The sequence below is a fragment of the Macaca fascicularis genome, chromosome 14, assembly GCF_037993035.2.
Source record: "Macaca fascicularis isolate 582-1 chromosome 14, T2T-MFA8v1.1".
Classification (NCBI taxonomy): domain Eukaryota; kingdom Metazoa; phylum Chordata; class Mammalia; order Primates; family Cercopithecidae; genus Macaca; species Macaca fascicularis.
Genome location: NC_088388.1, coordinates 57582009 through 57607919, shown reverse-complemented (window position 1 = coordinate 57607919; position 25911 = coordinate 57582009). Strand labels below are relative to the sequence as shown.

The window sequence follows — 25911 nt, the reverse complement described above, 5'->3', positions numbered from 1 at the left end:
CCTACTCAGGGCCAGAGTGTGTGCTCTCCCAGAGGGAAGATGCCTCAGGTCTCACCTCCGGCTGGAGCTAGTGTCTCTGAGTTGTCTGGTTCCTCCCAGCTTCTTCCCCTAAAGCCAGCCTGTTGCTCCCCTGCCCGGCTACAGCACGTGCCGGAGACCCCCACCCTGCTCTGTGCTCTGCCCTTGAGAGGCAGAGGGGAGGGGCCCCAGGTCTGTGTCAGTCATGTGAACAACGCAGAGTAACCTCCCGGAAACATTCATAAGTTTAATCCACGCCAGTAATAAAATCGCATTACATTTCTCATAAAATAAATGTTCCCATTTATATACAGAAGACAGACTGTACAGGCCCGGCCTGGCCCCAGGAGGGGTCATACACAGACGGGCGGTGGTGGAGGAGGAAGGGCCGTCCCTCCCATCGAGGATGGAGAAGTTCTAAGGTGGCAGGAGGGTGGCTGGCCAGCCTGCACTGGCAGAGTGGCTGGCTGGCCGGCCAGGCGGGTGGGCAGGCGGGCAGATGGACAGACGGGCCTGGAGGCCAGGCGCCGGGTGTTACTGAACTTGGGATTCAAAGGTGCCATTGAGCTGCCCCTCCTCATAGTCCATCTGACACAAGATCATGTTGTTCTTCAGGAAGAATTTGTCTCCCACACAAAATCTAGAAAATCCAAGCGAGAGAGAGAAGCCATGGGAAGGTTCCAGTGGGTAAGGGGGTGCTGCAGACAGAACCCGGCCTGGCCTAGGAGGTGGGCTATGTGGGAGGTGGTGGGGGAAGTTTGTTCCTCGAACCTTCCAGAGGGGACTGCCTAAAGTCCCCACAGCACACCTGGGCAATTCCCCCAGGCCAGCCCCAACCTTGGCCAGGCCCTGTAGCCTGGAGTGGTAGGACAGAGAGACAGTTGGGCCACAGGCTTCCACAGTCAGGTCTCCTGTGGAGGTGAGTGTAGGATTAGGGGGCTTGGTGGAGAGGTGCAGGAACAGCCTACCCCAGTCCCAGAGAGGGAGAAAGGGAAAGGACAAACAGAAAAAGACCAAAGAGGGAGACAGATGGAGAAAAGCAGAAATGGAGCCGGGCACAGTGGCTCATGCCTGTAATCCCAACACTTTGGGAGGCTGAGGTGGGTGGATCACAAGGTCAGGAGTTCAAGACCAGCCTGGCCAAGGTGGTGAAACCCCATCTCTACCAAAAATACAAAAAAACTGTAGCTGGTCATGGTGGTGGGCATCTCTAATCCCAGCTACTTGGGAGGCTGAGGCAAAGAATTGCTTGAACCTGGGAGGCAGAGGTTGCAGTGAGCCGAGATCACACCACTGCACTCCAACCTGGGCAACAGAGTAAGACTCAGTCTCAAAAAAAAAAAAAAAAAAAAAAAAAAAAAAGGCAGAGATGGGTAAGGAGGGAGGGATAAAATGGTTGTTTCTTCCATCCCTCTATCCCTCTCCCCAATTTAAGAGGATGGCTCAGTACAGGGCATTCATTCTTCCTCTAAACAAAATCGGTAGGTTACCTAAAGCATCCTTCTAGGAGATGACCCTGTTCCAGTGTCTCCTTTCCTACCCAAGGAAGATCCTTTGTTTGTCTCCTAGTCCTCCCCAAGTAATGGAAGATTCCAGTCCTTTCCCTAAAGATGTCCCCAGGGTGGGTGAAGCCTTTAGTGAGACCCCAGGGATCGCTGGCCTAGTTCCAGCAGATTCCAGTCGCACCACCAGGTGGCGCTGTAAGTTCACTGAGCCCTCCTAGCACCAGGTCTGGCCAGAGCCCCCAGCCAGACCAGCGTGCCCTGTAGGTCCCTCTGAACCTCACTTCAGGGAGCACTTGTATGCGTTCCTACATGACCTGGGGGCTCCTGAGAAAAGCGCCTGCCTTCTGGTGCTAGGCCCCAGCCAGAACTAAAGGGCTCTGGCTCCTTAGGTCCCCAGGGACTCCCACAGGGCTAGGGCACAGAGTTGGGGCCAAGAGACCAGAAAAGAGGCTGGGCTGGAACCAGAATCACAAGGGTTGGGTGAGGAGAGAGTGGCCACTCCCTAAGGGGACTTTGCCCTCTAGATTTGGGAACCCCTTCTCACTGGAACGTAGATGCACACACATACACATACTACACACTGGGTACGGGGGTGGGAGGATACATCATCCCATGCACGTGCACATTTCAAACACATATACAGACTGGGCACGGTGGCTCACACCTGTAATCCCAGAAATCTGGGAGGCAGAGGTGGGCGGATAACCTGAGATCAGGAGTTCAAGACCAGCCTGGCCAACATGGTAAAACCCCATTTCTACTAAAAATACAAAAAAAGAAAAAAAAAGAAAAAATAAATTAGCCAGGTGTCATGGCACACGCCTGTAGTCCCAGCTACTTGGGAGGTTGAGGCAGGAGAATCACTTGAACCCGGGAGGCAGAGGTTGCCGTAAGCCAAGATTGTGAGATCACGCCACTGCACCCCAGCATGGGCAACAGAGTGAGACTGTATCTCAAAAAATAAAATAAAACATGTATGCACATGCATACTCACCTCATCATGCACACACATTGCACATACACATACACCCCCATTTAAAACACATGTACAAATGCATATTAATTCCATCATGCACATGTGCCCACTTGCACATGACATTTACAAATACACATGCATGCACATGCACACTCGCTATGCATACACAGTAAACTCATGCACACCTTCATTATATTCACACAGAAATGTGCCACACAGATGTGCACACCCAGTATTAAAGTGCACACATTTGGCTACCAAACTTACACACACACAAAACACATAAAGCACATGCACGCTCATCACCTGCACACACCACCACATACACACATGCGACCTGCATTTGCTTGCACGCCTCCACCGTGCTCCTGGCCCATCCCAGCAGGCCTCAGACTGGCATCTGGGGAGTGTGTTGGGTCTGCCAGTCCAGCACTGACCTCTGGTTGCAGAGCTGGCAGGCGAAGCAGTCGAGGTGATACACGTTATCCCGGGCCCGCATCACCATCTCGAAGGCTGGGATCAGCTTGCTGCAAGCAGCACAGTTCCCTGTAGTACCAAAGAGCCTGCCGAGGGAAGGGTGCAGAGGACTCAGCAGCATTCTGGGGAGCTGGGTGGGCAGGGGGAAAGGAGTTGCCTCCATCCAGGGTCCTTCCCATCCTCCAACTTGTGGGCTTGGCAGGTGGGCTCATGCAATAGGATGAGAGCACTGAGGGCAGCATTTAGATTCTGCCCTGACATCAGGCTGCCAAGAAATCGGCACATCCCCTTCCAGGGAGGGTGTGTAGGGGGTCAGGAGTTGGCTGTCACTGCCTATCCCAAGGCCCCCTCCCAGGCTCCCACAAGGGTCCTCAAGCCCCGGAGCCACCAAGAGAATCCTAGGCTGGGCCCTGAGCAAGGGATCCAGAACCACACAAGCCTGAATTTCAGGGGCAGAATGTGAATCTTGGGTTCCCTTGTGTGCCCTCAGGCAAGTCAGTGAGTCTCTCTGAGCCTCATTTAAGTCATCTATAAAACAAAGTCTGAAACATACCCTTCATGGGGTAGTTGTGAAACCTGTTGTAAATTCTCAGTCACGATTCACTAAGCAACCACCTAGGTAGGGTTCACTGTGTGTCAGCCACTATTCTAAGAACTTTACAAAGATTAACTCTTAATCCTCACAGCAAACCTAGGAGGTGGTACTATTGTTATTCCCCATTTTAAAGATTTAAAAAATGAGTCACAGAGAAACAACTTGGACAGTCACAGTGCGTTGGTCCAGAAGGCATGCTCTAAACTACTGTGTGACGTGCTTTTCCCACCTTTGACATTACAGTGTTTATTATTCTATTTTTTAAAAATACAGATGGGGTCTAACTATGTTGGCCAGGCTGTTCTCGAACTCCTGGCCTCAAATGATCCTCCTGCCTCAGCTCCCAAAGTGCTGGGACTACAGGCGTGAGCCACTGTGCCTTGCCAAAATTAAAGTGTTTTATTAAATCCTTTTTCCATGACAAATTCACTGTTTCACTTGCCTAAGTCCCTTTTTTTTTCCTTTCTCTGAACCTCAGTTTATCCTTCTGTAAAATAGGGATGGATGATGCTATTCAAAGACGCTGTAAAACAGAACTGATGCCCAAAGGAAGCACCAAGGACATCTGGCACAAATGCCTTTTTGAGGCAGGCATCCCTCCTCTCATCTGCTGGCTGTAAAGCTCTAGGGACAGGGAGTTTACTCCCTCCCCATGCAAGCCAGCCCTCGGCTGGATGTCCCAAAGGTCTGAGCCATCCCAGCTCCTCCTTGCTTCTTTCCTACACACAGACAGAGCAAGCCCCAAGTGAGGCAAGGAGGCTGAGAAGAGGGGGGCCCCTCTAATCCCCAATTTGTCCAGCTCAAGCTGAGGCGCCTGCAGATGAGCTTGGCTCCATTATTCATCAGCTTGAGCTGCCTGGTGGCTCAGATTAAGGCAGACAAAGGCTGGGCCACAGCATCTGCCTGCCAAGAGGGGCTTTTCTTGCCATCAGCCCAGGAACAGTTGCTGCAGAGGGCGCAGGCTCTGGACAGCCATTCTCCCAGCCTGAGCAGCTCAAGGAAGCCACGCTCCCATCCCAGCCCACTGGTCTAGCTGGTCCTACAGTCATTCCTTGCCTCTGCCAGAGGAAAAAAAAAATTACCTTCCATCCCTAGTAGCTGGCAGGGCCCTGTATGCTTGTGGGTGCTTTTTCCTGATAAGCCCATTCTGCACTGTGGGCCTCTCTCTCCAAGTCAAGTGGCCCATCAGCTGGTCTGCCATGTTGTCCTAACCCGGTAGGCTCAGCCCCCAGGTGATGCCCTAAACCTCCAGACATGGAGGCCCCTTCTAGGTCCTCAAGGGGTGAATCCCCAGGAACATTCTTTTCTTTTTTGAGACAGGGTCAGCAAGAGCTGTCACCTAAGCTGGAGTGCAGCGGCGCGATCACAGCTCACTGCAGCCTCAAACTCCTGGGCTCAAGCAATCCTTCCACTTCAGCCTCCTGAGTAGCTGGGACGACAGGCGTGCAGCCACTACACCTGGCTCTTTTTTTTTTGTTTTTTTGTTTTTTTGTTTTTGTTTTTTTGTAGAAACAGGGTTTTACCATGTTGTCCAGGGTTGGTCTCGAACTCCTGAACTGGAGCGATCTGCCTGCCTTGGCCTCCCAAAGTGCTGGAATTATAGGCATGAGCCACCATGCCTAGTCTGAACATTCTTCCTTAACCCCTGCTCCTGGCCTCAGCCTCTCCCCTCCAGCCCTGGCAAGGAGCATTGAGTCACAGATTCTGTTTTACTACATCACTTTTAAATGCAGGTGTTAAGAGAGAAGGTACAGGCAGGTCAGTCAAAGAATCTTTGGGGAAGTGGGGGAGCTTCCACTGATAACCTCGCCCTTGCAACATGCCCAGACCTAGGCAGAGGGAACCCCATGAAGCCTTTGCCCTGACCTGTTAATGAATGCGATGAGCCCTCCTTCCCCACAAGCCCAGCCGCCATCCAGCAGCCTGCGACAGAGCCAAATGCAGGTGTTGGGTCGCAGCCAAGGCCCTGCTTTGTGGCCTCCTTCCAGCCTTGCTGATGTCGTAAATGGCCTCAGGGAGGGTTAACTGGGGGAGGCAGCCCCAGGGAATAGGATCCAGGTTGTAGGGAGGGTGAGTTAGAGCTCAGAGGAATGCAAGGCAGGGAAGCATTGTTCTTTCACCCTTCACGGGGAAATAAACTGAGGCTAGGAGAAGATTAGGAGCCACAGGCTCAGAGCTAGTTCCAACCCAGGTCTTGAAGCTCCAGCATCAGTGGCCCTGCTCCTAGGATATGGCTGCCTGCCAGTTTCCCTGGGCAAATGGACGCCGGCTCCCAAGGACCACCTGGAAAGGAAAGTTGGGCACTGGGAGAGGGAAGAAGACTGCATTAGGGAGGAGGGGCCCGGGGAAGTCAAAGCTTCCACACCTGTTCTCAAAGCCCCTCTGAAGTATCCCCTCCCAGATTCCAGATCAGGTGGGTCAGAAGCACCTGGCCAAGGCAGGGGGTGAGGGGTGGTGGGGGGGAGCAAAGCTGGGGCCCTCGGAAAGCTTAACTTAGGAGCCCCAGGTTACAAATGCCTGCCCTGAACCTGTGCTGAGCACTGAGTCCAAGGGCATAAAGACCTGGGCCTTCCCTCAGGTATCTGGGGCAAGCAGGGCAGGGGCAGGACAGTCAAGAATGGGGGGGCACACAGGGTACTGGGTCTAGGGCCGGGGCACAGTAACACTAGGGCTGAGGATGGGGGGCTTTCTGAGCAGGACAAGGGCTTGCGAGGCCAGGGGTCGGCAGCCCACCTCAGGTAGTCGCGTCGGCACAGGATGAGGTTGGCCTTGGTGTAGAGGGTGGAGCCCACCTCGCCCAGGCGACAGTCACAGCAGGCACACTTGAGGCAGTCTTCGTGCCAGTACTTGTCCAATGCCTTCAGCAGATAGCGGTCCTTGATCTTGCGGTTACAGCCCGCGCAACCCTTCTGCTTCCCTTTGGGCTGAACGGAGAGCATCGGCACGCCTGCAGACGGACAGACAGACAGGAACGCAGGATGGGCCCCGTAGCTCTGGGCCTCAAGGAATATCCCCCAAGAATGGGGAGCTCACTGCTTCTCTCTGCTGCCCCCTCTAGGTTTGGGGCTCCCAGGAGCCCTCGCTTTCTCCCCAGTAACCTCTTTCCCTGGCTCTGGGTCCTGCCCTTTGGGCTGCGTGGCACAGCCTGTTTCCCTGGTCCTGTGAAGGTCCCTCCAGAGGCTGCTCTGCTCCAAGGCATGCACAGACCCCAGGCCTAGCCTCCCTGAGCTGTTCTTCCCCACCCTGGCCTCTGGCCCCTGTGCGGTCTCACCCGGAGAAGCCTGAAGCTCGCCATGTGAAGCCACCATCGCATTGGCTCTTTCAGCAATAAGCCTAAGAAATGTAGTCTCCTCAGGCCCAGGAGATCCTCTAGAACCCCCAGATCTTTTTGCCGACTCATGTTTCTCCAGCTGAAATGCTACAGCCTCTTGGTCTATCCATGTAGAGCTGTGAAGGCATCAAGAAGGAAGTGAGACACTCTTGGGACACTCCCAGGAGGGAGCGGAGGCTCTGGGGCTCCTGGCAGGTAAGAGGGGGCAGCTGGCAGGGCCTGGCTGGGGCTCTCCTTGGGAATGCTTCATACCTCACCTGCCCTGGCCTGGGGGAGGGCAGGCTCTGAGCCTCTGGATCCTTCGTCATTCTGCCAGGATTAGGATCTCTCAGCCATCCGCACCTCCCAGCACCCATACTGGCTTCCCAACATACACACAGGCACCAAGTACAAAGGGCCCAACATGATGTTCACCACAGAGCAGAGCCTCCCATCGCAGCAGGTGAGCATGTGTGCTCACGCACACCCCTCACACACAGGCACGATGTGCAGGTGTGGGCATGAAGTGACAGAGGCATGGATTCCTATTCCCTTCTCCTGGGACCACAGGGACAGTTGAGGAGGAGATGGGGACAGATGTCGTCCAGTAGCCTGGACATCCATGTGGACCTGTGAGGCTGGGAGGGAAGTGGAGAGGACCTCAGAAGCCCTGCTCTGTGACTTTACAGGCCTGTGGGAGTTGCCTGAGAATCCTTGTGAAGACAGGGAGGGTGTGCATGCTCTGTTCCTGACCAAGGTGCAGGCTGGATAAGGGCCCAGCCCTCCTCACCTCCCCGGCTTTCCAACACTCCCCTGGAGTCAGTCCTCCTACTGGCCCTGTCCTCTCCAAAGGGTTCCTGCTATCTGCAGGGCTCTGGCCTTCCTCCCATCCCCTGGTGTCCCTCCCATTCCCAGCCCTCCTCACTGCCCCCAACCCAGAGTCTGAATGGTTAGGCTGCTTCCCTTCCTTTTGCTTCCCCCCTCCTTGGGCATCAGGGGAGGACCAGCCACAAGAGGCCTTGGTCTCAGAATCCACAGATGTAAGGTCAGAAGAGCCCTCAGAGTTCTTCCAGTTAAATGTTCTCATTCTACAGATGGGGAACCTAAGGCTCAGACAGTTACAGGGCATTGAGTCAGCCACCGTCAAGCTGGCCCCAGGGCTCCTTCCCCTCTCCTGTGCTCACTGTCAGCCCAGCTGGCTCCTCAGACTTCTCCTGGATAGGTGAGGCTGGGGAGCAGGCACTCACCCACAGGCTGCAGTGCGCAGGGCCAGTGGGCTCCCTCCTCCTCCTCCGTCCAGTCCCCGCAGGGCCTGTCTGTTAGCTGGGGAGTTTGCTGCCTAATTTCCTTAATGCAGTTCTAAAGGTTAATTGGTCTGAGAGAGGGATGGGGCACAGGATGACTCTGTCCTCGGGCCTGCTTGTGTCTCTTCCAGCAGGGCCCAGCTGGCACAGAGCTCTGAAAGAGCCGAAGGAGGGCAGCTGGGGAGCAGGTACCCCTGAGAACTGAAGGGGTCTACAAGGCTCCTTCCAAGTCCTGGCCTACAGGGAGGTGTGGGGACATGGGGGAGGAGTTAAAATAGCTGGATGGGGAAATGAGGGCCTCCCAGGGTAGGACCTGGACCAGGGTAGGGCTCCATGGGCAGGACCTTTGTCCCTAGGCCCTGTGCAGGGAGCGTGCAGCCAACAGAGCTATGCATTCAAAAACCGACTGGGAAGATCTTGGGCCAGGCCCCCACTACAGCCCCTACAAGGCTCACATTCCTTTTGATCAGCCAGGCTCATGGCAGGCCTGGCTCCCTTCCCAGCGGTCCTGAGCCCCTCCCAGGACTCTATATTTGGGTTATTACCAGAACATGGGTGAATGGCTGGAACCTCTGTACTCAGGGGAGACCCTAGCCCACTAAATTATAGCCTAGCATGAAGGGAGACAGTGAGAGAGCCCAGCACTTGAAGCAGCTGTCCCACTCTCTCTTCCATCTACCCTGGCTCTTGGACAGGCTGGTCTTCCAAGCTCGGACCCTAGCATGTTTGTCCTGGCTCCTGCAGGGCTGAGAACTCCAGCACTAGTCGACAGTCTCTCCACTGGAGGGATCTGGCACCTACAGGGCCCTGTGGAAGCCATGAGGGGTGCAGCTACCAGCTGCCACAAGTCCCCCTCCCTGCTGCCTGTGCCCAGGCTGGCCTCTGCACAGGCAGGTTACCTTAAGATCTGGACACCCCTCTTCCGGGATGCTGAACTGATTCCTGGCTCTGGAAAACTCTTATAGAAGCCACACAGCTTCTGCCAAAGTGTACCGAGGAGGCCCCAGAGCATCTAGAGACCCTTGGGTCTAGAGACCTCCTGGCAAGAAAGGCTGGCATCCTGGGGGAAGCCTGAGCCAGGACAGCACCGTGGGATGGGCCTGGGACCAGACTCCAGGTCTGCAGTCCTCTGGCTATGGGGTCCAGAGCATATCCCCCGGTCTCTCTGGGCCTAACTTCCTTCATCTGCCTGTAAGAAAAAGTGAAGCAATCCCTTGCTTCTCACAGGAGAGTGGAAGAGCTCTGGGGGGTCAAACAAAACAGTGGAGACAGCCTTCCTTCCTCATGGGGCATCCATGCTGTGTCTGCTCTCACCAGGCTGATCCAGGAGGCTTGAAAACACTGCTGGAAAGGTGGAAGGGCTTTCAGGAGGGGCTCTGCAGTCTCCTGTTCCCCAGATGGAGGGATCAGCTCCCCACAGGGTCAGGGCCCTCCCTCCTGCTCTGCCTCCCCCATTCCCACCTAGCCCCCCACCCAATCCGCCAGCTTGCCCCTCTGCAGACACCTCTTCCCTCCCTCCTTCCCCAGCCTGGCTCTGGGACCTGAGCCTCGGGCCATGCACTTTCCATTAAGGAGATAGCATCCCTTTGCTGAAGTCCATTTGGGATCCATTTTAGTGTTATCTAAAAATCAAATCTACATGGTAATCCTTTTAATGTACTCCTGACTTTAGAAAAAAATGGCTTTGCGCTCCTTCAGGAAAGGTTTTAAAGCATTACCCAGTAATTACTACTCACCCATGAAAACACTGATACTTTACAACGGATGATGTTTGCGCCGACACGCACGCCTGGGCACACACTCAGATGCATGCGTCCAACAGAATAAACGAGTCCACTCAACCCAGGGTCACCCCTAAGTCTTGGGACATGGGGGGAACGACATTGGAGGGGAAACAGGCTGAACTCCAACCCCTACCTCTAGCAGGGGGTGGAGGCAGGGCTGCTGGTGGAAGGAGGCAGCCAGGCTCAGAGAGAAGCCTCCCAGGCTGACTCATCTGGCTGCCAGACACTCACCCTCCGCTCTTTAATCTGGGGGAAAGCCAGACAGTCCAGGTGACGGGGAGGGACTGCCAGAGGTCATCCTACCCCTCCCACTCTCTTCCTCCAGCAGGGAGGTGAAATGCCCTCATCTTCACATGGACCCCAGAATAGTCCACTAGGCCAGACCCAAGTCCCCAGCAACTCCTGCCCACCTGTCCCAGCCCAGTTGTCCCTCAGCTCCAGCACGTGGACTTTCTGAAACTGCCAAGCCCACAGGTTCCAGTACTACCAGTGCCTCTGGTTTGGACGGCACCCTAGGGGGACACCTACCCCAGTGAGCTCCTCCAATGCCAGTCTTCCAGCCCAGAACATCGACCTCACCCAGTCCCAGGTCACTCCAGGCTCTTTCCTGTGGCTCTCCTGCTTGGAGCCACTGTAGCCACACCCTGGCAACCCTGGCAACTCCACTGGGCATCTGCAGCCCCTCCCACACGCCAGTGTGTCCTGCTTGGCACTGCTGGCTCTGCTTCCTGCAGGATCCTGGAACACAGCTCCTCTCCCTCCAGCAAATAGATCTTCTTTGCTTGTGTCCCAGGGCCTTCACTCTGTACTACTCCAGGCAGAAATGCCTTTGTCCTGCCCATGCCCACTCTCCCCAAAAGGTCAGAGTCAAGAGCGGGACTGAGGCTAAGAGTTCAGACCTTGAAATCAGAGAGCCTAGTTTCAAGTCTGGGAACTGCTCCAAGGAGCTGGGGGACCTGGATTAAATCCTCCCACCTTTCTGACTGGCATGTGTGTACTGGGGGCCACAATGGTCTCTTTCCACTCAGAATGTGGTGAGGATAGAATGAGGTTATGCACATGAGGCCATAGCACAGAGTCTGGTGCCCAGGGCACAGTGAACAGGAACTGATAGTATTAACACTCACCCCAGGATACCATCCCTGCTCAGCACTTGCTTTCTTTTTCTTTTAACATTTTCTCTCTTGACATAATTTTGACACTCGCAAGAATAGTAGAAAAATATTAGAAAATATTAGAAATAGTAGAAAATAGTAGAAAAAATAACCTGTAAACCCTTCACCCAGATTCCCTGCATATAACATTTTACCACATTTGATTTATCCACCATCTTTCTACCTACTCCTACCAACTTACCTATAATTTTCCCTAAATCATTTGAGAGTTGGTTTCAAACAGGAAGCCTCTATATCCCCTAATACTTCTGGTTTGCGAATGCTTTACTGAAAACAAGGACATTCTCTTATATAACCACAGTGCAATAATTGAAACCAGAAAATTATCATTGGCATAATATTATTATCTAATCTATAGACCTCATTCAGGTTTTACCAATTTCTTCAAAAATATCTTTTATGGAAAAATCCTGGGCCCTGCATCGCATTCAGTTGTCAAGTTTAGTCTACTTACATCTGGAAGAATTCCTAAACCTTTCTTTTGTGTTTCAAGACAATGGCGTTTTTGAAGAGTACAGGCCAGTCATTTCATGGAATATCTCCCAATGTGGGTTTGTCTGACACTTTTGACTGTGTGACCTTAATTCACATTTTCTCAATTTTCTTTTTTGTAAAATGGGTATGAAAAGAGTACTCATTTCAGAGTCATCATGAGGAAGAACGGAGTTAATTTATGTGATGTGCTAAGGCCTAAGGCCACAGTAAAATGTGAACTCTGATTAGTGTCACCCTCCTCAATGTATAGGACAGGATAGTGAGAGACACTTATTTTGAGGAGCAACAAACTGATTTGATTGTTCTACTGTGGTTAAAGTCACCCTGGCACTGGCCATAGTCCAGCTCCACCCAAAGGCCAGTCTAGTGGTCAGTGCAAGTATGTGTAGAAGGAAGCCACCGTATCTGTCCAACAGGCTGTTCCAGTGACCAGCCGTGTGGGAAGCAGTTGCTGTGGCCATGCAGAGGGTGACAGTTCCAGGGCAGGACTCTCTGGCTGCTCTGGAAAGAGCCCTGGAGGCAGGTGTAGCCTTTTTTATTTTTTGAGACAGGGTCTTCCTCTATCTCTATGCTGGAGTGTAGTGATGTGGTCACAGCTCACTGTAGCCTCAACCTCCCGGCTCAAGAGATCCTCCTACCTCAGCCTCCTGTGTCGGTGGGACCACAGGCACATATCACCAAGCCAGGCTAAATTTTTGGGGGAGGAATTTTTTTTATTTTATTTTATTTTTAGAGACAAGGTCTCAACTATGTTGCCCAGGCTGGTCTCGAACTCCTGGGCTCAAGCAATTCTCCCACCTCAACTTCCCAAAGTGCTGGGGTTACAGGTGTGAATCACTGTGCATGGCCCTTGGTATTTCTCATAATCTCTCAACAAGCCTCAATACTGGTTCCAAACCAGCACCCAGGCATTCTCTGGCCTGGGCTGGGGAGACTGAGCTGCAGGCCCTCTCCAGAGCTCACACAGCACAACACAGCTGCTACTGCAGCTTTGGGGCTTCCCTTTCTCACCATGGGTACCCGAGCCCTCCTCTGGGGCCAGCAGGGAGCCTGCACTGGGCAATCTGCAGGGAGAAGACAGTGACTGAGCACCTCCCAGTGCTCTGCCTCCAAGAGCTGTACCCACAACCATTATGACCCCCATTTCACAATGGGAAAACTGGGGCACAAGAAAGCTTGCTAACTGATCACAGTTAGTAGGAGAAAGAGCTGGCCTGTGAACCCTGGCAGTCTATCACTAGGGCCCAAGTACTTGACTCCTGTGCTGTGCTGCAGGGCCGCTTGCCAGGGGGGGCGCTGTGCTGCAGGGCCGCATGCCGGGGGGGGCTGTGCTGCAGGGCCACATGCCCGGGGGGGGGGCTGTGCTGCAGGGCCGCATGCTGAGGGTGCTGTGCTGCAGGGCCGCATGCTGAGGGTGCTGTGCTGCAGGGCCGCATGCCGGAGGGGGGCTGTGCTGCAGGGCTGCATGCTGAGGGTGCTGTGCTGCAGGGCCGCATGCTGAGGGGGGCTGTGCTGCAGGGCCGCATGCTGAGGGTGCTGTGCTGCAGGGCCGCATGCTGAGGGTGCTGTGCTGCAGGGCCGCATGCCGGAGGGGGGCTGTGCTGCAGGGCCGCATGCTGAGGGTGCTGTGCTGCAGGGCCGCATGCTGAGGGGGGCTGTGCTGCAGGGCCGCATGCTGAGGGGGGCTGTGCTGCAGGGCCGCATGCTGAGGGTGCTGTGCTGCAGGGCCGCATGCTGAGGGTGCTGTGCTGCAGGGCCGCATGCCAGAGGGGGGCTGTGCTGCAGGGCCGCATGCCAGAGGGGGGCTGTGCTGCAGGGCCGCATGCTGAGGGTGCTGTGCTGCAGGGCCGCATGCTGAGGGGGGCTGTGCTGCAGGGCCGCATGCTGAGGGTGCTGTGCTGCAGGGCCGCATGCTGAGGGTGCTGTGCTGCAGGGCCGCATGCCGGAGGGGGGCTGTGCTGCAGGGCTGCATGCCGGAGGGGGGCTGTGCTGCAGGGCCGCATGCTGAGGGTGCTGTGCTGCAGGGCCGCATGCTGAGGGGGGCTGTGCTGCAGGGCCGCATGCTGAGGGTGCTGTGCTGCAGGGCCGCATGCTGAGGGGGGCTGTGCTGCAGGGCCGCATGCTGAGGGGGCTGTGCTGCAGGGCCGCATGCTGAGGGGGGCTGTGCTGCAGGGCCGCATGCTGAGGGGGTCTGAGACCCAAGCAGGAGACTTCACAGAGATTAGGAGACACATGAAAAGCATGCAGATGCTCACCACACAGCTGCAGGACACATGCACAGCAGCACACAAATACTTCCCCATGTCCACGTGATCACACACATACACTAGGTCCATGTGAGGAGGGACTGTATCTGTTTTATTCTCCCCACAACAGTTTTATTTCAGTTCCCAGCACAGTGCTGGCATACAGTAGGTGTTCAGTAAGTTGCATGAAAATACATACCCATGCGTCTAAGCACACACATGCATGTGTATGTATTAGCACGCTTTTGGGTGCACTCATGTAAGTATACACTTATGCACAGATGCGCACATATGCACAAGCAGCTGCATGCACGTTTAGTCTCTTAAAAGACTACAGTGTCAAAAAGTGGAACAGCCCTTAGAATCAAGCTCTGATTTCAACAAAACCCACAAGTAAGAGACCTGAAGATGGAAGGAATTGGAAGAGCATGAACCCTTATTGTTACCCTCATGGACCCACGTGCAACATCAGACATTACCCAGAAGTTCAGTCCCACAATCCACATGCCTACTTCAGCTTCTGGAGGTGGGGAGACTCACTCTCTGGGTCCTGGGGGTCTGAGTCCCTATCACCTGTAAGGTGCTTTGCCCGCCTGGGCCCACACCCAGGCCTGGGAACTGCAGAGTAGGATCCCAAACCAAGCCTACCAGCAGCCCCTCCTAGGCATCAATCCTCTTTAATAAGGAAATTTGAAAGTGTAATCTAATTCTGCAGAATCTCTTTAAATCTCGTTTTCTCAGAAGTAACTTCATTTCGCACGGACACATCCAGCCTTGTGAGAAGGCCTCCATTTCACACCAGTTTTATCTCCACAATTTCTCGTCTCACTGCACTCCTATTCCAGGGCCTTGCCATGCGGCAGGCGAGGCCTGAACTAATAGCATTTCCTACTCATTTGGAATCAAAAGCCAATGAGAACAACTGTTGAAACGCGCGGCTACAGCCACCCAGAGCACGCTCGTTACCGCCCCTCTGCACACCCACTTGCAGGCAGCGTGTTCACTATGAGGATGAGGGAGAGAGGCAGGGGCTCCTGTGGCCTGCAGCTCCCCACTAGGGCAGGGAGAGGAAGGCTGAGAGGCTGGGTTCAGCCCATGGGGTGGCGGTCAGCTCAGTGGAGGGACTGGCACCTTTGACTCTGGTGCTGCTTACCCCTCAAGGGAGACTGTGAGAAGAGGCAGGGTAGTGTAGGCCCTGAGACTGTGGGCCTTGCAGACACACACCCTCGGCTAGAATTCTGGCTTTGGCACTTCCCAGCTCTGCCTCAATTTACTCACCTGCTAAATGAGGACAGCCCACTTTAAAGGATTGAGGATTAAATTGGATAATGAACATGAAGTACTTATAACAATGTTTGGCATAGTAGCATAAAGCAATTAGCTGAGAAAATTTAGGTGTATCTCATGACCCAACAATTATATTCCTAGGTATATGCCCAACAGAAATGAGAGCTTATGCCCATCAAAACAGATGCACAAAAATGTTCATTGATGTTTTCTTCTTAATAGTCCTACACTGAAAACAACACAAATGTCCATCAACAGTAAAACAAAATAAATTATGGTATATTCGTACAATGGAATAGTATGTAGCAATTAAAAAGAATGAATTACCAATACACACTACCTGGGTCAATCAGACAACATAATATTGAATGAAAGAAGCTAGACTCAAAAAGGTACATACTGTATAATTCCATTTATATGTAGTTCCCAAACAGGCAAGACTGATCTGATGTCAGAATAATGGTTACTTGGGGTGAGGTGGGGGACATATTATCAACTGAGAGAAGGACGAGGAGCCCGAGGTACTGAAAATGTCCCATGTCTTGATCTGAGTGTTCATATGGGTACATACCTGTATAAAAATTCACTGAGCTGAATATTTGAGCCTTGTGCATTTAACTGCATATATGTGATACCCAATTTAAAAAAGGAGCTGAGATGGAGATGCCCTCATCAGAGCTCTGTATGCCTTTCATAAACCCCACCATTTACTCAGCAGTCACTGTGCCAGGTGCTGGGCTAACCATCTTATAGTGTTGTCTCAGTGAATCTTCATATTAACTCTGATGCACTAAATGATTACCCCCATTTCACAGACGAGAAGACAGTGGCCTGGGAAGTTTCAGGTCATGCAAGGTCATGCAGCTAGAAGACTGCAGGGCAGAGATTGGAATCCTGGCCTGTCAGACTCCAGAGTTCAAGTTCCCATCCAGCACACGCCCAGGGCCTCCCTGCACATCCTGGATTCTCTAGTGCAGCCTGGATGCCAGATGGTGCTGGGGTCGGGACTGGGGCCATGGTTAGATCAGGGCCTGGGCTAAAACCAAGAGGGATGACTGTCCATGCAGGGCACTGTCTCTGGGTGGACCACAGGACTTTCCCACTCATCTGTTGATCCTTCAAATGCTATGACTGCTGTGGGATCCTGAAAGGGCTTCTGGGCAGAGCCAGCAAGGGGACATGGACCAGAAACTAAGTAGACAGAGGGCACAGGGCTGGGAAGGGAGCAGTGGGCCATGTAGAACTAGAGCCAAGATGTCTGCATTGCAGCTTTGAGAAGGACAAAGAAGCCTTGAGATGGCACATGTCCTCAGGAGGAGGCTGGGCTGGGGGCTCCAGATCCAGGGCTATAATGATAGCAGGAGCCTCAACCAACAGCCAGGGCCTTGTGTGTGAATGAGGGGATGGGTAGGGCGGGGAGCAGAGAGGTCCTGGAGACAGGCCCAGCTCAGGGTGAGACATTTGGAGCAGAAGAGGTCCTGGAGAGGGGACTGGTTCAGGGTGAAGTCCAGCAATGCTTGCCTGCTCTAAGTGCCAAGCTCCTCCTGCACGCTAGAGCCCATCACAGGAGGGAAGCCCTAAGGGAAGCAGTGTCCATTCGCACCCCTAGCACCTGCAGCCACCGTAGTCATGTTCAACCGGATGACAGTTCAAACCACATTACCCCTTACTGAGTGCCTGCTCTGTACCAGGAACATATGCTTGTCATGACCCTGAGTGCAGAGAAATCATCAACTTGCCCAAGGGTAAAGCCACCAGCGGCCAAGCGAGGCTGCAGATCCAGGCTGCTGGCCAGGAGGCATCCATGCCCTGCCTGCTGTGTCCCAGGGCCAGAGGCAGCATCACATCATCTTTTCCTCAAGCAATGGGGAAAGTGAACTTTCACTTGGACCCAATCTGGACCCTACCAAAAGAAGACAGCTCTGAAACACTCCTTGCAGGAATACAAAACACCCCTTGTCAGGGAAAGGTTGGGTCGCTGATCCCCAGAGCCCCCCAGAGGGGCCATTTCCTGTGCAGGAGTACAAAGTGGGAAGCTTCATATGCTATATTTTTGCAGTGCGTTTTGGCAAAGAATAATCTATCCTTAGGAATACTGCATCTAAAGCCTGAACCCACCATGACATAAAGGGCCTGACGAGTTTCCACACATCCCCCACAGATCTTCCTTGTTGAGGGAAGCTGAGTCTGGTTTGGGGGAATAGCAATAGTCTAAGGGACTGTCTTAGTCTGTTCAGGCTGCCATAACAGAATACCACAGACTGGGTGGCATATAAACAATTGAAATTCATTTCTCACAGTTCTGGAGGCTGGGAAGTCCAGAGCAAGGCACCAACAGATTCCATGTCTAGTGAGAGTCGCTTCTTGGATCATTAGATGGCCATCTTCTTGCTGCATCCTCACATGGCAGAAGGGGCAAGGGAGTTCTCTGGGGTCCCTTTTAAGAAGGCACTAATCCCATTCTTGAGGGTTCTGCCCTCATGACCTAATCACCCCCAAAGGCCCCATCTCCTAACTCTATCACATTGGGTGTTGGGACTTCAACATAAGAATTTTGGGGAGGCACAAATATTCACATCATAGAGAGCTTGCAGGGAGGCCTGGATGTGATTCTGGAGCAGGTGTGATGCAGTCTGCTCTCACAGCCTCACATAATTTTCTATGGTTCTTTAGTGGGGGAAATTTAGAAACATCAGAAGCTGCATGTGCTCACTGGAGTTTGTCACTTGGAATGAGGCTTACGTTAATTGCATCGTTATCTGTAATGTGTTCACCTTCTCCAGGATGGGTATTGGCATTTTCTTTCCATTCTTTGGTTGTCTTTAGAGTCTCAGACATAGCTCAAAAGCAACAGGTCCAAAGCAGGATTCCTGATTTCTTCCCCAAACCTCGCCCCTGTACCCTCGCCCAGACTTCCTCCCTCCCACACCATCATCCACCCAGTGCTCTGGCCAGAAACTCAGTGTCGTCCTCAGACTTCCATCCTCCTCACCCTTTTCCCTGCCAACTCTTGCTCCTCATCCCACCTGCATCCTCCATTTCCACAGCCATCACAGTCTCTCGACGCACTATGAGCATAGCATGATGTCTGGTACCCATAGCCCATTCTTCACACGGCAGCTGGAGGGATCTTCCAGATAAACCAGGGCAGGTCACTGCTCAACTTGGAACCCTTTCATAACATCCAATGGCCTGAGAATAACATCCAGATTCTTCATCCAGCCTGTAACATCCTCATGTGGTCTGGTGTCTGCCTTCCCCTCGCACACTGTGCTCCAGCCACACTCCAAACTCCTTCCTGCCTCAGGGCCTTTGCACATGCTATTACCGTCCCAGAACACCCTTCCCTGCCTCTGCCTCTGCATATACTTGGCTCCTTCTCATCTTCAAAGCTTCAGCTTAAATGTTATCTCCTCAGAGAAGCCTTTCTTGACCTCCTTATTTCCTTATTTAAATGAGCTCCCCACACTTCAGTAATTTCCTTCTGAGTTTTTCATCACAATTTGTCATTGTTTTAACTTTTCTGTGAGTTTCAAAAAAAACAAAAAAAAACAAACAAAAAAAACAACTCTGATTGGGTACTCTCCTAAGAACAAAAGCCCCATGAAGGCTGTTCTTGGGGCCCTACATGTCTTGTCCACTATTGTGTTCCCAGCGTTGAGCCCCACAGCAGTCATTGTTTAGCCATCAGTTCAATTCATGCATGAAGAGACTGGATTCTATCCAGATATTACTGGCAAGAGTCTGCTGGCCAGAGTGGGCCAATTCAGATAGGCAGGGCCGCCAGAGATGGAGCCTTAATCAGGCTTGTTGCTGCCCCTGTGCCACACCCCCTAGGTACCTGTAGCTATGTGGCCCTAACGAACAAAGCAGATTCAACCACAGCAGCTCCTGGGTCATGGCTGCCACAATCCAGGCTTTTGAGAAGCCATCCCAGGGCTCCAGCTGAGGCACGACAGCTCTCATGCAAATATAAACCCTTTATCTTTTAGATAAAAGAGGAGCAAAAACACATCCTCCAGCCCCTGCCTCCACTGCGAGCCTCCCTTTACACATAAATACCCATCTCAACCCTCAGGAGTACCAGGTGTCTCTGTAATTCCACCCCTGGCACAGACCTAGCCTTCCCAACTCCCTACCTGAGGGTCTTCTTGGCTTACAAAAATGACTACTCTTCCCTGTCAGCATAGTCTGAGTCTCCGGGGGCCAGTGGGAGAAAGCGGCCCTTGGAGTTTGCTACAGAAAAGCCCCAGGCCCAAGCCTTTCTCGATCTGTAGCCTCCACCAACCCCCATCCCATCCTGGGCTGCTAGAGCCAGCCCCTAGGTTCCTTAACAGAATGCCGCTTGAAACTGCACAGCTGTGGGGACCGGTGGAGAAGCATCTGGAATCTGTGTTCTCCTGACAGCAACTCAGCTGCTCCCTGGGCACCCTCAAAGCCCGCGTCACCCATCTAATGAAACAGGGCTCCCAGGAGGCCTGCAATCTCCACAGAGGAGGAGGACATGGACTCTCAGACGAGTCTCAATTTCACAGCATCAGGGACGTGAGCACCAGCGCGCTGAACCAGAAAACGAGAGTCTGGCAGGAGCTGCAGACACACCGCGAGCACCAGGGGATGGGAGATTAGGGCCCTTCAAAATCAATTTTGAATTCAAACTTTTAAATGCGTTCTCCAGGCACAAAGAGGGGACCCTCCCAGCAAGCTGAGCCTAGGCAGCTGCTGGGTCCTGCTTCCTTCTTGAAGCTGCCAGAGCCCATCTGCCAGCCACTGGGCTGGGTGAGGGGAGGAAGGGCTGGGGGTTAGGAGGGAGACTCCAGGCCCCACCCCCAGGAGCGGCAGGGATGGGAACCCCTTTGGCTGTGGCTGAGACAGCACTGCCTCTGGGATGCCTGCCTGAGGCATTGCCCCAGGGCTTCCTGTTGAAGCCCTGGGGGTTGCTTCAGCACTTCTTTGCAGACCTGGATAAGAGAGAGACGCTGAAAGCAAGGCCCACGTGGGCCAGATCTCCCTTCAGCCTCCCGCATGACTGAGGAGGCTCAGGGAGCAACCGTGGATGAAGCCATTTAGAATATGAGCTTTGGAATCAGACAGGTTGGGATCTGTATCCTAGACCAGCCATGGGCTCCCAGGCAGAAGATCCTTGTTCAGAAGCGAATGTCTCTTCTGGAAACCTGGTGGGAGAAAGCCTGCTGTGTGTCTTGCAGTGCAGCCCCTGTAAAGTGAGAGTGGTCTGAAGCCCCCAAGTGCAAAGGGAAAGTGGCATCCTGTGTGAGAGTCAGCAGGGTGGGCCAGCCGCTGGGCAAGCCGGTGTGGCCGCAGGCCGCATTGTCCACAGCACAGAGTCTGCAGCCAGGGAGCTGACAGCCGTGCTGTCTGTCATCCGTCAGACCACGTCTGGAGTACAAGTACTGCCTGGGCCCTGCACCCAGGTGAGGTGGACAAGGAGGCACAGGGCAGTGGGCCTCACCAAGCCAGAACAGACTGCTCTAGCCAAACCCTTGAGAAGGCCCCAGGCCTGCAGTAGGAAGGCCTTTGGAGGCATGAGCCCACAGAGGATGTTCCTGGCAGCTTCGGCTGCAGCCTCCCACTCCTGCCTGGGTCCCTGTTGAGCCCCATTTGTGCCTCCCAGCCTATCATTAGCTCACAGTGCGTGCATTCACCATCTCTGGGTGGGAAAGCTGGTCTATGACAAGACTCTTTGAGATCACTGATTCCCTCAGCCCCAGCCCCAGAGTTTTCCAAACCCCTGGCTAGCTCCCAGCTTTAAGCCATACTCCTGACACATAAACATGAATGAGTGTGAACCACCCTGTGGGTAAGAGACAACAGAATGCAGCCACCAAGGCCTCGGGCCTGCAGGGGCTTTATAGGGAGCCCTTTCTGGAATAAGGAGCACCAGGAAAGGAGGCTGGGGTCACCAGATCACATATAGGAGAGGAGGCAGGGACTCCCCAGCCCCTCCCAGCCCCTCCCAGCCCCCAGCTTGGGAGTGGGCTGCTGGCTTTGCAAGGAAATTACAACATGGACCTGATAATGCTCCTCTTAGTTACAGCATAAACTGTGGCAATAAAGCGTACCTGGGGAATGTTTAGAGAAAGCACTAATGATTTCTTCCCTAGTGGTTAATAAATTCACTTCCAGATCAATTTGTTCACGATAGAGCCCTGTGAGCAGAACCCGCAAGGCGGGCACAGCCGAGTGTGTCTTTTTCAGTATAAATGATTTATTACGATGATTAGCGGCACATAAACAATTTAAAATACAATGCTAATTAGTTTGGGGAAGAAAGGAGGGGAAAAGCCACACTGCCTCTCTCCCCATTATGTTCTACTTCCCTAAGTGTGTACTTTTTAATTAAATCCAAATGTCACAATAAATTTAAAGTGTTTTATTACCGCTCGGGCTAACTGAGGCAGTCACGCAAGCCCCCCTCTCAGGCGTCTGCAGGCTGGCCTGGGGGTAAGGGCTGGGGGCACCAGCAGAGCTTGTCCACAAACTCCCAACATGGGAAATCTCTTGAGAACCCTGGGAACCCCTCGTGGTTTTCAGCAGCACCAGGTCAGAAAACACTGGGCCTTCCCAGGGGACTCTCCACCTTCTGCTCACCTTCCTGGCCAGCCCGAGTGAGGGCTCCTCCTTAAAGCTTGCTCTGACCAGCCCAGAAGCCAGCCACTTCTCCCCAACAGTCCCACAGTACCCTGCATCCTCTTCACTCCTCCTCGTGTGCCCTATAAACTTCTACCAGCTACTTTCTATGTGCCTGGCATCATGCCCAGCACTTCATGTACAGCATCTTCCCAAGTCCTTGTAGCAGTGCTATAAGTTATAATTATTGCTTCCATTTTGTGGATGGGGAAACTGAGGCTCAGAGAGGTGGAACAACTTAACTAAAGTCACACAGCTAAAAATGGACTTTTGTAGCATCCTTTTCTCTCCTATAGCATGCTCTGCTTCAGAGCCTACAACTGGCCATGTCTGGGCCCTGCTTTGCTTAGAGACACATCTGAGGCAAGGGTTCAGGCCAGGGACTTGGACTCTGGTAAGTCTGGGTTCAAGTTCAGGCTCTGCCATCGACCCACATTGTGAACTCAGTCAAGTAATTTAGCCTCTCTGAGTTTCGGCTTCCTCATCAGCAAAACTAGAGCAATAACATTCAACTTGCAGGGCTGAAGAATGAAAGTACCTGAAGTAAGCAGAAGTCCTTTGCTATCCATGACATGCTATGCAAATAGTAATTTTTTTATTATTATTATTTTTGAGACAGAGTCTTGCTCTGTCACCCATGCTGGAGTGCAGTGGTGGAATCTCAGCTCACTGCAAGCTCTGCCTCTCGGGTTCATGCCATTCTCCTGCCTCAGCGTCCCGAAGAGCTGGGACTATAGGCATGTGCCACCATGCCTGGCTAATTTTTTGTATTTTCAGTAGAGATGGGGTTTCACCGTGTTAGCCAGGATGGTCTCGATCTCCTGACCCTGTGATCCACCTGCCTCGGCCTCCCAAAGTGCTGGGATTACAGGCATGAGCCACTGCGCCCGGCTCACAAGTAGTAATTATTTACAGAAGCCCTTGAGGTGAGCAGAGATCAGTACTAAAGCTACTTCATAGATCGGAAAACTGAAGCCAGCAGGCAAAAGACGTATCCAAAGTGCCAATGAACCTCAGTACCAAGCTAAGGGTGCCTCCCTTCCAGAAGCCCAGACAACTAAGGATGGCTTCTCTCCTAAATACTCATGTACTATTCATTTGAATTTAAAAACAAATATCCCCAAACGCAGAGTTTTCATATGACCCAGTGTGTTAGTCTGTTCTTGCGTTGCTATAAACATAGCTGAGGCTGGGTAATTTGTAAAGAAAAGAAGTTTAATTGGCTCACAGTTCTGTAGGTTGTACAAGCATGGCTCCAGCATCTGCTCCTGGTGAGGCCTCAGGAAGCTTCCAATCATGACAAAAGAGGAAGGGGAGAAAGCAAGTCACATGGCAAGACTGGGAGCAAGGGAGATGGGGGAGGTGCCACACTCTTTTAAACAACAAGATTTTGAGTGAACTGAGCAAGAACTCACTCATCACCAAGTGGATAGTGCTAAGCCATTCATGAGGAAGCCATCCCCGTGATCCAATCACCTCCCACCAGTCCCCACCTGCAACACTGAGAATCTCATTTCAACATGAGATTTGGAGGGAACAAACATTGAAATTGTATCACCCAGCAATTCCCCTCTTAAGTATATCCCCAAGAAAAATGAAAATATAGGTCTTAACAAAAACTTGTACATGAACGTTCCTAGCAGCATTACTCAGAACAACCAAAAAACAGAAACAACCCAAATGTCCATCAATTGACAAACGAATAAATAAAACATGGTATATATATACAATGGAATACGATTTGGCCACAAAAAGAAATGAAGTACTGACATATGCTACAACGTGAAGGAACCTTGCAAACATTATGCCAAGAAAGAAGGCAGATACAATAACCACATATTGCATGATTCCATTTATATGAAATGTCCAGAATAGGCAATGCTGTACAAACAGAAAGTAGTTTAGTGGTTGCCAGGGAGGGAGGAATGGGGAGTGACTGCTAATGGGGTGAAGGTTCTTTTTGAGGTGATAAAAATGTTCTTGAATTAGATAACGGTGATGATTGCAAAACTCTGTGAATATACTAAAAACCACTAAAGTATGTATTTTCAAAAGGTTAATTTTGTGGTATGCAAATGATAAATCAATAAAGCTATTATAAAATGAGACAAACAAAAACAATATAAATATTCCTTTGAGAACAGGAGAAACCAGTTCATAAAATATTCAGTTCTGGGGTCAGCAAAGGGGGGCAATAACCTGTGGCAGCTAGAAACTGCCAGGTGGGGGGACCTGGGAGGCCCCACAGCCAGCCTCACAGGGGACAGGCCCTGGTCACTCCATGCCCCTGCTGGGATGAAAGTGATGAAAGGGCTCCATAGCACCCCCTTACCTCCTTCCCCAGACCCCCATATCCAGAAATCTGACTCTATCCACTTTTCCAGCCCTGCTCCCCAAGAAACTGAAACCTTACTGGATCCATCACTCTCCTTGGCCCATCTGCTTCCACAACTGCATTATCATTTTGTCTTCTCAGGTCTCTGTTGAAATTTCTGCATCCTTCAAGGACTATGCCCTACCTGCAAACTGAGCATGCCCATGGCAGAGGGGTCCCTCCTTCAGGACCTTGAGCTTGTCCGACTTTGGACACCACAAGTACATAACAGTATGTGCATAATGGTACATGCATAATGAATAGCATCATAGTGAGGACTTCCAGGCCCCCAGGCAGGGTTGGGTAAGGGATGCTGCCCTCTCCCAGGGCCTGTGAGCCCCACCTGGCACAGGGATGTGCCAGCTTAGATTCAGGCCACGAGGCTAGGAAGGAAAGCAACGAGGCTGCCTTTGGAAGGGGAGAGCACCATGCCCAGACTAGGGACAGTACCCTTTGTAGCTAATCTGAGAGGATGACCCAAAAAGATGAAGCATCCTGGTCAGCAGGGGGAGCTGGGGCTGCACGGGGGCATGGGCATTTGCCTGCCCCCAAGTTGGGAATGAACGGGGATAGACTGAGAGTAGTCACAGCGGCTCAGGCCTCATCTCTGCAGAGGCAGACCAGCCTCCAATTCTCCCGCAGTGGAGAGAGCCCTATGGAGGAGACAGGACAGCTCTGGTCACTTGAAAGGACTATCTGGGCCTTGAAGCAAGTGGACACATGCTCATTTTCTAGTCATGAGGCTAGTTCCCTGAGTCTACACGGATTCAGCATGAAATGCTGTCTTGGGAAGCTGCTCCTCAGGGAAACTACCCTTGAACTTCTCTAAATTTCTCTCCCAAAGTTCTTTGAGGCCCAGGGATGAGAAGCCCTCTCAAGGTAAGGGGTGGCAGGAGCGCATGTTGCAAGTGCCCTTCCATTTATGCAGCCACTATGTTCTCACCAACACTTCCTCGGGTGGGCCAAAACACATGAAAACATTTTCTCTCATTTGAGTTCTGTGCAGGGGACAGGGAGGATGTTCTGGGTCTTAACTTATATGACCAGGGCTCAGAAAAGTGAAGTGGTTTGCCCAATAACATCCAGTAGCAGTGGGTGGTAGAGCAAGACTTGCCGGAGAGCCCACAGTCAGAGGACCGCAGAGCAGGACTGAAATCCACAGTTCATGCTTGTTACCTACCAAGTCAAAAGACAGCTAATCCTGCAGCAAGTGGTCAGGTCCTCATGCCGCTGCTGTCGCTTTCAAAGAATTCTAAAGATTTCACATCTGCATGTGTCTGACCTGGTGCTCTTGGGGGTTCTCTCTCCTTGGGAGAGTGAGTCCAAAGCCTTTACCATGGAAGGGAGGGCAGGATTCCCAGTAGTATGGACCACAGGGAGAAGAGTGTGTGCCCTTGAGACAGCATGGAGTGGGCTGCTGGGTCTCCAGACCCTGGGCAGCCAGGCAGGAATGGTACCACTATATGCACCACTATAGACACCTGAGTCTACAGACAGACCACTATACAGACCTCTCCCCTGAGGGACAGCTCATTGCAGAGGCAAGACCTTAGGCATAGTTCCCAGACCACACGGAGGTGCTCTGAGGCCTCAAACAAGTTCTGCTCTTCTCTGGACCGATCCTAGTTGAATATAATTGGGGGTGGACTAGAGTAGAAACAGGTAAGGGTAGGGAGACCCTGAGCCATGCCTCTTTCCCAGAATCAGCAGCTTTTAT

At 52.4% G+C, this 25911-nt stretch overlaps 1 protein-coding gene across 20 annotated transcripts in view; it reads right to left on the bottom strand.

Moving 5' to 3' along the window:
* Positions 1-245: 245 nt before the first annotated feature.
* Positions 246-25911, bottom strand: part of LMO1 (LIM domain only 1) — a 45312-nt gene continuing 19646 nt past the window's right edge. For 8 of the 20 annotated variants that reach the window (XM_065528605.2, XM_065528606.2, XM_074014406.1 and 5 more), the window contains 4 exons: positions 6305-6518; positions 5759-5854; positions 2937-3062; positions 246-658 (listed from right to left, as the gene is read on the bottom strand). In XM_065528605.2, the coding sequence (XP_065384677.1) occupies positions 553-658; positions 2937-3062; positions 5759-5854; positions 6305-6518 (542 nt within the window). In that variant the 3' untranslated portion in view covers positions 246-552. Of the gene's footprint in view, positions 659-2936; positions 3063-5758; positions 5875-6304; positions 6519-10102; positions 10230-10497; positions 10743-25911 lie in introns of those variants that run through there. The other 12 variants (XM_074014408.1, XM_074014411.1, XM_074014410.1 and 9 more) reach the window with 5 other exon arrangements.